The sequence below is a fragment of the Olea europaea genome, chromosome 13, assembly GCF_002742605.1.
Source record: "Olea europaea var. sylvestris chromosome 13, O_europaea_v1, whole genome shotgun sequence".
Lineage (NCBI taxonomy): Eukaryota > Viridiplantae > Streptophyta > Magnoliopsida > Lamiales > Oleaceae > Olea > Olea europaea.
The window spans coordinates 1619977-1633393 of record NC_036249.1 but is presented as its reverse complement, the minus strand read 5'-3'; the positions used below and the strand labels follow the sequence as shown (position 1 = coordinate 1633393).

General features: G+C 30.6%; 1 protein-coding gene across 1 annotated transcript in view; it reads right to left on the bottom strand.

The window, feature by feature from the left end:
* LOC111407215 (ubiquitin domain-containing protein 1-like) overlaps positions 1–3401 on the bottom strand; it is an 8750-nt gene extending 5349 nt beyond the window's left edge. The window contains exons 1-2 of the mRNA XM_023036564.1: positions 3069–3401; positions 717–839 (exon numbers count right to left, since the gene is read on the bottom strand). Of these exons, the coding sequence (XP_022892332.1) occupies positions 717–839; positions 3069–3102 (157 nt within the window). The 5' untranslated portion in view covers positions 3103–3401. The remainder of the gene's footprint in view (positions 1–716; positions 840–3068) is intronic.
* Positions 3402–13417: the final 10016 nt, after the last annotated feature.

Below are 13417 nucleotides of genomic sequence, written 5' to 3'. Positions count from 1 at the left end.
TAGTTGGACTTTTATTATTGTTTCAGTATTTTAGTTGGACTTTTATTATTGTTTCAGTTGGACTTTTATTTAAGTTTACGTATTTTAGTTAGGACTTAAGTAAAGGGCTTGGCCCTATATTTCTAGGTTTTTATTATTTAAACCTATCTTGGTTTGTAATTTGGAATGATGAATTTGATGAAATAAAGAGTTGGTTTTGCAGCCGTTCCCCCTCTCTTCCCCGCCTCTGTCTTCTTCTTCTCTTCCCTCCCCCACCTCTTCCTGTTATTTACTGAATTATTATCCTCCCTACATCAATGGAACCTGCTGTTTTTATAGTAGGACGGAACTTGCTGCTGTTATTTGTAGTTAAATGGAACTTGTTGCTTTTGCTGGATGGAACTTGCTCCTTTTGTTAATAGGATCTGTCAATGTTGTTTTGATAAGATAATTAGAAGCGGAAGTATTGAACTTTGGGTTGTAATATTTTGTTTTGTCACTGATTGTTTTGGCTTGTATGCAACTAATGTTTATGTTTTAAACTCGAAATTCTAGAGGAATATCTACGTTTGAACTCGTATGGAATGTACTAATTTAAATTCGTTGGAAAACTGTGGTTTGAAACAGCACCAATCCACAAAAAAGTGGTTTGGTTTGGACTGGAAGCTGGCCAAAAATCACCTAAAACGAACAGTGTTGACCCCTATAAATAGCCAATCACACTTCAGAAGGTTTACCTTTTCGACCACCATAATGTGGAGCAGTATCCCAAAACTCATCTCTCATCCGGGTGAGTTGTACCCTTGTTATTGGTTCTGAATGCTTCCATGGCTTGGGCTTGCGTATCTTCTTTGCTGTTTCTGCAAACAAAGTTAACAAGGAAATTACTAAAAAGAACTACAACTCTTTAAGCAAATATTGAAGCTACCAACTATCATGCAAGCAGTGTCAGGGAGGTCAAACAAACCTATTATACGCTATATTAAACAGCTCTAACTAGTGATGATAATAGAGGAGAGTATAATAACATACAGTCAAAAATGAAGAAACACAGAAGTCAAATTCTTCTTTCACAACGTATCCAACTAGGACAAGTTCAAGAACATCATTGCTGGCTTCTGCCTTTCAATCTTTGACCTGATTTACCACGCTTATCTATCTTTTAATTATATTAGATATATACTTCTAGTTTGAGACTTTTATAATAAGAATATCATTGACCATACTTCAAGGTTAGATATTAATTTTAAGGGATACCGGATTTGATGACGCTGGTTCTCAGCAATTACAAGAATAGTTAATAAAAAAGGATAGTAAAAAACTAGAGAACAATCTCAAAGATATCTCTGCTGTCTCGTAAAGCTGTAAATCTGTCTTCCAAGAGGAATTTCTCACCACATTCAAACAATATATCAAATACACCTATCCTCTTCTATTAGGGTAAGGTACAGGTCAAGATGAAAAAGCAAGAGGTGACAACTAGGACAAGGAGTGCATGAATTGTCTCCCGATCCATAGACTAGGCTCTGGCTAGTGGCTATAATATTAATAATTCTAAACTATAACCCAAACTTTCGGTTTTTTTATCAATGAATTGCTAGCATTTACTATACAGATTCATCTTCATATCACTCTCATTCTGAAACATAAAGGATGTCTCGAAGTCAATGAAGTCCATGGTCATGTTAGCCAAAAGTACCTAGCTTCTGCGTTTATTTCTAATCATTTCAAGGTAAGTTTTTATCTCTAGCATACAGAATATGCCAGAAATATGTTAGCACATGCGTAAATTAGCACAATGCACATATGTGAATATTTATCATCGCAGCAAGTAGGTTATTGTACTCCAGATATAACGATTGTGTCTGAACTAAGTAGATGCATATCCACCAATAGTCTTTCACATAAAGAAAAAGATTTTGTAAGTACGATCCTTCAGATAATAATGCTAAACCAAGACATTAGTACACAGCCCATCAAACTGATAGCATAGGGATACATATAAAATGGATGGAAATGAGATTAGGCAAGATCTGGCAAGCTATTGGACATCCAAAGACGATTATTAAAGTCCAACGTGACATTTTGGCTGCATATTAGCATAAGTAGAAGTGCTATTGACTTAAATAAACAAACATCCAGTACTTGAAAGACTAGATATTATACATCCTGAAAACAAATTCATCAATCTTATATTCTGAATAAGTTGTCCAAAAATGGTGAAAATTATTATCCTCCAATAAGTAAAATATTCGCATTTCAACTCATCCAATGTCTACTACTGGTAAACTAATAGTATTGCTAGCATTTCAGTTTGATTAAACGGTCCATTATAGCATCATCGCATTAAAAGTACCATAGACAAGAAAAGCACTTGGACATATTCTTAAACAGGGGACAAATGATACTCAGTTGAATAGGCTTCAACAGCTGAAGAAAAATGTTAAATGAAACGCAAACACGTTTAGTGCCTCATAATTTGAATATAACAAGGCAGTTCCTAATAATTTAGTCGAAAGCAGATAATCAAGTTGTAATGAATCTCTACAGTACTAATTCAAATGCCTCAACAGAAGTTCTAACACATCTCAAACAGATTACCATGATAAGATTACAATCAATTACTCTGGCCACAAAACAGGGAAAAAAAATGATTATGAGAAATAAAATTCTTGCAATGTGGTAAGTTTTCTATGTGAATGAACCACATTTCTAAATTTTGCACGTGTTCCTGGCAATTCATCACAGGCCCAGCAAGTTCTTGTAAAGTTTCCACGAGTAAATTATACATAGAAAATAAGGGGTAGGGTGTGAATAAACAAGATTACCTAATAATAATAAACATCTATAAGCCTCGAGATTTAATCTAACAACACGGAAAGGCAAGCAGTTCAAGAACCAGAATGAATAAACAAGATTACCCAATATTAATAAACATCAATAAGCCTCAAGATTTAATCTAACAACACAGAAAGGCAAGCAGTTCAAGAACCAAAATTATTCAAAACCCACAATCAAATGGTCCAATAAGTAAAGATAACAATAACAGTTTTTAAAACATAAAATTTCAAGAAAATATCAAAGAGTACCATATCTTTTATCGCGCGATCCAGCGCAACCCATGCTGTGCGTTCGCACGCGATCGAAGGGTTCTCCCTAAAATTTCCACTCCCTGCAGTTCAATTGAAATACAAACACTATCCACTTGTATTAATATGGAAGAAGAGATAGTCAAATTTTTATCTTGAGTTTTTTATTCCATTGAAAAAGAGTTGATGCATGAATACAGCTCTCTCTCTCTCTCTCTCTTCGAAGACAGCTATATGCTTGAATATTTTTTTCGTAATTGTAAATGGAGATTATTCGTACTCCTGGGGATCCTGTTTCATTCGAGGAGTAAACCCCGTTTCAACCCACAGTAAACAAATGGGAGGGGAACCTTTTTTCGTTCGAAAACGGTGAAGAAAAAAAATTAGAAACAATACAAAATCAAATTTTTGAAATGAATTAATTGTTTATTTATTTTGTTGATTTTCAATTTACGCCCATTCCATTTTTTCAAAATTTATTTTCAAACAAAACATTTTTTATAAAATAACTTTACAAGTAAATTTAAAACTTTTTCCTTATTTTTAATCACAAATTCTTCGAAAATTAACTATTTAAAAATATATTTTAACCCAAAAAGTGGGATTCAAAAATAAATAATAATAATTTTTTAATGTGTATATTTGATGATGAAGGCATTGATGGGGAGAGATTTTTAAAAAAAATATTTTCAATCGTAAATCTATGAGACTTTATTTTTTATTATTTTTAACCATTTATTTTTTGCAAAATATATTTTTTACTTGAAAAAACTTCTTCTGACAAGTGCTTACTGTTCGATAAATAAATACTTTTAAATGGAACTATTAATTGATTGAAAAATATAGTTCATGTTTGGTATGGTTAAAAATTATATATTTAGTAGATTTTAATAAAAATTTGATTGAATTCTTGATTGTAAAAAATGTGATAAAATTAATTATTGACTTTGACTTAAATTTTTATTAATTTTTATGGTACACCAAACATGTAATCACACATCACGTGTAATAAAAATAAGAATAATTTCTTTCACACCAAATTTTTAATTAGCTATATCACATTTTAAATGCAATGAAAAATCCTAAAATCTTGCTTATTTTTATACTTACTAGTCAACGTTGAACGTGGCGTTGTTCGTTATTATAAAATACTTTATAAGTGTTGTACAAATAATCTTTGAATATGTGTGAATTCTAATTAATTTGAAATTATTATCAGGGAATATATACATGACAATGAATGTTAAATTATTTATTAATTTTCAATTAAGTAAAATCGGACGTTAATTAGCATAAATGAATGTGAATAATGAAATATATTTTTGAATGTGAAATTCTAATTAATTTATAATTAGAACTAGTAACACTGAAACGCATAAATGAAGTTGAATATTAATTAAATGAATGTGAATGTTAAAATTAATTAATTGAGAATTAATAATAAGAAATTCATACATTGATGAAAGCACACAAGTGAAACGAATGTATCAAATGTAAATATAGATTGATGGTAACTAAATTGTTGAATAAATTAAATACATATTAAAAAGCGAAAAGTAAAGTATTATTGAAATAATTGTATTATAGTATGATTAAAATCGTTCAAAAAATGATTCTTATTTGATGTGATATTTAATATGTTAGTAATTGATGGAACGGAAGAAATTACAGGCTTTCCATATGTTTATTCGTGTGTGCTATGTTTGTGTCTTTACACTGAAATCTTGGTGACTATTGGTGAGTATTTTTCATCGATTTTTGGTAGCATAGTTTTGAGGGTTTGTTCAAAGTCATTAACCTTTTTTTTTTTTTTTTTTAGAAGGTGTCCAATTCTTGACTAATCCTTAGGTCTATGATCCGACCCCTCTTCACACAGTCCAGTTAATCGCGGGATGTGCCTCCAACTAGCTAGGGTCCGAGTCCTCCCCACATGATCTGTCAAAGTGCCAAGCAAGCCAATCCAAAGTCATTACTTATTAATATGTCTGGACATTGATTTTGGATAGTTATAATACCCAAAAGTAATATAGTATAATTTGACCCGCTCTTTTGATCCACCAGATTGACAGTTTTTTATCATTCCTCATATAATCTTCTAATTTTACCTTTTATAAAATATTTATTTCCAACCGATAATTTTGTTTAGAACTAACTTTTAAATAAAATATATTAATTAAAAAATTACATTATAACTAGAAAATTACTTGTAAGTGAAATATTACTTATATGATAAAAAATCACTTTTGTGTAAAAAAATGTTTATAAAGTAAAAACACTATCAAAAATTTACTTATAAATTATAAAAGTTGCTTATAAGTAAAAATTCGCTCATGTTTTAAATTCTACAAAAGTACAAAATTAAAGTATAATTGCAAAGTTTCCTTATAAGTAAAAAATACTAAATATTTGACTTTTGTAAATTGAAAATTTCACCAAGGGATATATATGATCTCCTAAGTATCGGTGCTTAACTTATACTAAGCACCGATAAAATAACACATCATTTATTTATGAATCATCAAATACATATGACCTACCATTAACTTACTCACCAATTAAATAGCGTTCCATGTCAACGATGCTTAACATAAGTAATAAGTTAAGTACTGTTGTTCAGAAGATTATTTTCGTGTATGTGTGTGTCTATATATATATATATACACATGAGTTAGGCTATTTAAAAAAAAAACATTTAGAATGAGTGGATAATAAACTTTCAAACATGGGTTAGACTATTTAAAAAACTGATAGTAAAATCACTCAAAATCAGTCCTCTCATAAATGCTCAAAAACGATTCTTTGAAAAACACTTATAACCGATACCCCAAATCTCCCAAGCAGGCCCTTGATAACCTGTTCTAAGTTTTATTGGTGTAATTAGTTTCAATTTTCAAGAAGTTAAGAAACTTAAAAAGTTCGTGTTTCGATGCATATGTTTGCTATCAAAGGTGTATTTCAAGAACATCATCAATCTCGAGATGGTGAATAAGTTCCATTAAATTCAACATGCACTTTTCTCTTTTATTTTCAGCAACATATTCTTCAATAAAATTATACATAAATTCAAAAAAATTCTTCTTTTTTTAATCACATATTTTTCAAAAATATCACTATTATAAAATATATTTTTTTCCTCGAAATTTAATTTGAATGAAGCCCGAACGAGGGTTAATAGTGCTTTTGTTTGTGTAGGTATTTCATTGAAGACTAGAAGTTGTCCCCTTGTTTGATCCCTATTTTTTCATCAAAATACATTTTTAAACAATGATTTGACCTAATTTTAACCACACATTTTTTCAATAAAATAATATTACACGTAAATCCAAAAAATTTACTTATTTTTTAGTAACGCTTTCTCCATCATAACACTATTACTAAATGAATTTTTTGAAAAATGGGGCTCGAACAAGCATGTTTCTGGCACAGTACTTAAATTTGTTTACATTTTGAAACTTACGAAATTGGAAACTTTAGAATTTGAAAATCTAAATTCTTTCATTGCCACTATTTTTCATGTCAAATAACCAAAAAAATTAACACTTTAGAACTATAGTTCTTATTGATTGTATATCTCTTCTTTGGATTGCTTGGGTGTGTCGAAGTAGTTGTATTTTATTTATTGTCTAATTGATTATGTCCTAGTATGCTTGTAAATGATTTTGATCAATACAACCTTCTGCCAAAGTTGAGATGAGACTCCCATGTACGGAACCTTGAACCTTTGCTTGATATAGGTACAATGTCTGTGTCCATATGATAGGTTGAACGCGAACACCTGATAGTGATTTATAATTTCAATTAATAGAAGAAAATCCTCCTAGTAACGTTTCCATGCATGATATGCCCTTCTACTTACTGAAATTGCAGAAATTTCTTCTGTTTAACCTTTTATGTGAAATGAAACAAATTTTGTACGAAAAATCTCCCAACTGTCCATTTTCATTAATTTAACTGTTAAAAACTATAAAAATTGCCAAAATTAAAAAGGAATAATTGCAGTTGTGATCCTGAACTTTTTATTTATTCATTTTGACAGTTTTATTGTTTTCAACTGTTAAACAAATGGAATTGGACGAAAGTTAGGTTTTTCACACAAAAAAAAAAGATTATTTTGGTAATAATGCATTCTTAAATAATGTATTGATGGGAAATATGTGGTTAAAAATTAATGAAATTTTTTTTATCTACGTGTAATATTATTTTATTGAAGAATGTGTAGCTAAAATGATGTCAAATTACTGTTTAAAAATGTATTTTTTTGAAATAATGTGGCTCAAACAAGCCCTATATTTCGCACAAAATGTTTCAACACAAGGGTTTTATGTGATTTTCAATAGGAATGGAATATATTACACACAAAAATGTTTCTAGGGGGCTTACTGCTATTATTCCTTTATAATTTCATTTATCTTTTAAGTGCAAACACGAAATTTCAAATTTATTTGAGAATCTTCAACCACATGGAGAAATAGAAGATACAAACTACTCTACTCTACTCATGAAGGGTGATTATGAGAGAAGAACACAGTTGAGGGGATAAAACTTAAAAACTTATACACTCAAATACATCGAATTTAATTGAACATTAATTTCGATACATCGAACATTGGGTCCCACTTAAAATTGTGATCAAAGTTGACCCAATTGACCCACCACTTCGAACACAAACTTCTGCCAAAGCTGAGATGAGACTCCCATGTACGGAACCTTGAACCTTTGCTTGATATAGGTACAATGTATGTGTCCATATGATAGGTTGAACGCGAACACCTGGTAGTGATTTATAATTTCAATTAATAGAAGAAAATCCTCCTAGTAACGTTTTCATGCATGATATGCCCTTCTACTTACTGAAATAGCAGAAATTTCTTCTGTTTAACCTTTTATGTAAAATAAAACAATTTTTGTGCAAAAAATCTCCCAATTGTCCAATTCCATTAATTTAACTGTTAAAAACTGTAAAAATTATCAAAATTAAAAAGGAATAATTGCAGTTGTGATCCTGAACTTTTTATTTATTCATTTTGACAGTTTTATTGTTTTTAACTGTTAAACTAATGGAATTGGACGAAAGTTAGGTTTTTCACACAAAAAAGATTATGGGAGCGTTTGAGTCACATTATTTTGGTAATAATGCATTCTTAAATAATGTATTAATGGAAAATGTGTGGTTAAAAATTAATGAAAAGTTTTTTGATCTACGTATAATATTATTTTATTAAAAAAAGTATGGTTGAAATGATGTCAAATCACTATTTAAGAATGTATTTTTTTGAAATAACATGACTGAAACAAGCCCTATATTTCGCACAAAATGTTTCAACACGGGTTTTATGTGATTTTCAATAGAAATGGAATATATTACACACAAAAATGTTTCTAGGGGGCTTACTGCTATTATTCCTTTATAATTTCATTTTATCTTTAAGTGCAAACACGAAATTTCAAATTTATTTGAGAGTCTTCAACCACATGGAGAAATAGAAGATACAAACTACTCTACTCATTAAGGGTGATTATAAGAGAAGAACACAGTTGAGTGGATAAAACTTAAAAAGGTGTACACTCAAATTCCCTGAAGTCATGTGAGATATTTAGACTATCTTCAATCCTGTACTAAAATTTGAGGTAAGTTTTGTTCTGTCTTGCATCAAATCTTTCACTAAGCCAAAAAATTATCTCTAAATATTACACCAAAAATTGCACGAAATGAACAACGTTAATTATCTTCTTATTTTTTTCATTATTAAAAATTTATTTATCTAAAAAACTATTTACTTATTTAATTTACTACTACATGAATTATTAAATAAATAATTACGTTTTGTTAACAAAAATATTGAATACATTAATAAGTTAAAGAAAATGCAGTACAGTTATGAATAATAATAATAATAATAATAATAATAATAATAATAATAATAATTAATAATTAATATTTATAATTAATCAAGAAATAAAAATTTGTTGTATAACAAAAAAAATGACGCAAATACTCTTAACGAAAATTTGGTTCGACATAGAAAAAGAGGGGCAAAAAAGACATTAACCATTTTTGTACAAAATTGTGCAAATGAATAGTGTTGCACTATTTTGGTGCAAATTATGTTGTTCGATTGAGTGAATTATCTAAATGGTTATTGAACTTTACAAAAGGTTTTCACGGGATCACTGGAAACCTTTTGTAAAGTTCAGTGAAAAATGAGGTGATTTTTAAAGTTCAGTGATCCCTTGAAAACTTTTTGTAAAGGTCAATAACCATTTGGATAATTCACTTGTGTTTGGTTGGATAAAGATTTCACCAAATTTTTGGTGTAAAATGGATAAAAATGGGGAAATGGTGTGAGGATTGAAGATGCCTTTAGAACAAAATGGTATGAGAACGATGAACAGAATCGTGTGTCATGCATGAAATGAGCGTCGATGCCAGCAGGCAGCAAGCTAAATAGCACAAGGTTTAAATTTTGAATTACAGTTGAGCGATTTGCTAGTTGTCTCCAACTTTAAGAATAGAAACCTAGAATGAAATAGGTCTACGTCAATATGCCAAAACCCAAATTATTAATTGCCTATTTGACAATTATTAATTTATTATAACTATACATTCACACAATAAATTTTTTTACACTTATATAAAAAAATTAAAAAAATCATACTTTTTAAGCATATATTTTCTTGAAAAATCAATGTTCAAAACTCTTTCTTTAAACAATAGTGATTGCCAAACAGGCTCTAATCACGATATTTAAGAGCATATTTCGATGGAAACTTTGAACTTATCCACTGTCCATTTAAAACCCTTTGAAGGAATTAATTATATCGAAAGCACGAGCTTGCTAATGTGCGGGATCGATGTTTTATTTGTTCAGTAACGACTTGTATGTGGTCCAGCGGCTCTTGGTAATTTTATTAGGCTGCCCGTCAAAGAAAATGAGACCCAACTCAGATCATAGGCTTTGCCTAGGTTACCTTTAAGCACCCAACTGGGGCACCAACACAGACTCAATGAATGCCCCCGGGGCATAATTTAGTGGTACAAAGGACAGGAGTGAGGTAGTCTCAATCTTACTGACAGCCGTAATGTGAGGGTTCAATTATTGAGACATGAAATTTGACTCTTTGTGGATATCAGTGTACGGGTAAGCTCTTGTTCTCTGACATGTTGGGACACATTCTTCGATTTACTTCGCTCACGATACTTCAAGAAAGGAGCGATAGAGACCTTCAATGTTGGAATTCAACCTTTTTTAACACAGTCTCAATGGATGGTCCATTGATCTTTCAGATCATTTTTGACCACTTGAGTGGCCCCTCTTACTGAGCTCAATCATAGCCGTTAGATAATTCTCTCTGAAATGACGTTTATGCGCGTAAAAGGCTTAAAAACAAGTGATGGAGAGCAAGAGTGGAACGAGTAGAGAGTACCAGCAAAAGTAGCCAATTGCATTCATTTTTCAGTGAAAGTCTTGTTTTCTTCTCATGCCATTATTTGAACCTCTTTTCAGACATTTTGTCTGTTGTAAGTGACCACAAGTGAACAGAGAATCCATTGAAAGGATCTAGTCGAAATGAAAGCTTCAGAGACTCAGCGATTCCCACTTTGGCACTTTGCGCTTTGGATTCCCCTTCAATGCAGTTATCATATTCAAAAAAGTAATTCGTGCTATTTATCTACTTAACTGGGATTAAGCAGTAGTGATTACATTGCTTAAGGCAATTTCTTTCAAAGCGGAATGTCGAAGACCAAAGGTTAAGTTTTTAATCGAGACGATTTAACATGGTATCAGACACATGAAAACCTAAAACTCAATTATATTTAGGCTATGTTTGATAGCCATTTATTTTCCATGGAAAATGAATTACATTTTCCAACCCTTGATTGTTTGATGTTCAAAATTTTCCTTAAAATTCATTTTCCAACTTTTTTGCCAAGTAAGCTAATTTCCAGCTTTTTCTGTAATTGGAATTCTCACCAATACGGTTACTGAAATGATTTTTTTTAATTTTTTTTTTGGCAATGGAAACAAATTCTAAAAATTGTTGTAAAAAAATATTTCCCTTTAATTGACAATTTTTATGTAAAACAAAGTCAAACGAATACCAAAAGATAGATGATTTTCTTGAAATTTTTTTTTTTACAATGGAAACAAATTTTACCCCCAATATCAGTAAATTTTATCCCTTTAGTTGACAATTTTCATGTAAAAGAAAGTCAAACGAATACCAAAAAATACTTTTATTTTAACATTTTTCATGTGAAAAATTATACCAATCAAACACAATAATTTACAATTTTCAGAAAAATAATTTTTAGACAATTCAATTTCCTGAAATTCGTTTTCTTTCCATTCAAATTTTATTTTTGCAATCAAACGGACCCCTATTGTTTAGACCCCAAGTCAGAAAATTTTGTTTAGTAGAAAGGGAAAAGGAACGGCCAATAGGAGTGCAGTGGTTGGAGTTGATAAATGTTGATGGGCCAGAATGAAAGGGAAAGACACTTTTTCAGGCTAAGTGGAGAGGGAACTTAACCGGAAATTTAGGGGGACAAAATCGAGTTATGGATGCAAGAAAGCATGAATTATCTACACACAAGTGAAAATCTTGATTCGCGAGATTGAATATTTGACTTACCTAAATTTTGGATCATGTATATACAGCTTAAAGCAACACGAATAGGGTGTTTGGTGGATAATAGAGTTATCACACATCGAAATCGAGCCAAACGGTTGTTACTCTATATTAGTATTATTTAAACCCATAGATAAACGTTCACGGTATACACTGGCGGACCCATATGGGGTCAAATGACATTACAGTTTTTTGAATTTTCTTTTTTTTTCCTTGCTTAAAACATAATTTCTGCAAAAGTAGTGGGTCAATCCAATTAATTTCCCTGACCCAATGCCCAAAAAGCCCAAACCCTAATCTTATTGTAGTAAGCTAGTAGCATATGGTTTTATTTTCGTTAATGATAAGTTGTTCGAAAAAAATTCATTTTTGATCCCATAATTCGAATTGTCTGAGTCCGCTCCTGACGTTATAGCAGTTTGTTAGTTTTTAGAATTGGAGCAAGATTTTTAATTATGTTTGCAAAAATTATAATTTAGGTTTGCAGAACTTCGGATTATGAAGGTACAACCTTTGAGAAGATAGGAGCAGATTTTGGTCGTCAATTATAGCTTTTTACAAAAGACGTAAGATAAATCAACTTTTGCTTGACGCACAATCAAAATATATACCAAATTAGAGCAGTATAGCAGAAGCTGAATATAATTATTGCCATTCTTGTCCTTACAACTTTATTCCAGTAATGTACTAAACATAAGTAATTAAATAATGTAATTCAAGTGGCCAAATGGTAATGGCACAAAGAATTTTTACCAAAAAATTTGGCTCCTTTTAGAGCTGCACTGATAATGAGGATGACTTAAACATTGATTGAAAACCATAATTTGCGGATGACAATGACTTGCAATATTTTATGTTTATAGCATTATCTTCTTGGAAATTGGGCTTGAGAAACCTACTTGACATTAGGCATTATTTCCAAGTGGTAAAAGGAAAGGGTGGAGAAATACAGCTTTGCTTGAGGCTGTCGCGTCAAGGGTTCAAATTCTGAAATATGAATTTGGCTCTTGGGTAAGTGCAAGTGTACAAGCAGCCTTCCACCCTATACCCTTGGAGGCATAACTTGCGATTTACCTCCCTCACGATTCTCCAGGGCAGAGGCGGTGGGGGACCCTCAAGGTTGGGGTTCAACCTTTTTTTTTTTTAGTCGCCGCTAACTTTTTATTAAACTAAAAAGAAAATTTGAATTCCATAATTATGGCAAAATAAACTTAAACAAGCTACTTTTTGTTTGATAGGAGAAATTCTCCATGGAATTTCATTTTTCAATTTTAAGGGTGTTTCATGATTTTATTTTTTTCATGGAAATGAAATTTTTGGTTGCCTTGTCACATAGGATTTTTCTTGATTTTCCCGGTTACCGTAACAATTTTTTTTTTTTTTTTGGCAATGGAATTAAATTTTATCTCTAATTGTAAAAAAAAAAATCATTTAATTAATAATTTTCATGTAAAACAAAGTTAAACGAAAATAAAAAAATAGATGATTTTCTTGAATTTTTTTGGACAATAGAAACAAATTTCATCCCCAATACCAGTAAAATTTATCCATTTAATTGACAATTTACCTACACGGTATCATTTTTTATTTTTTTCTGAATACTTGAAATTGATCTACAAAAACACCTTTTTTCTGGCAGCAAATATACGAAAAGACAATCATTCACAAATGTTAAGTCTTTTTGTGTCACAAAGATATCTGTCGTGGTAATTTATATA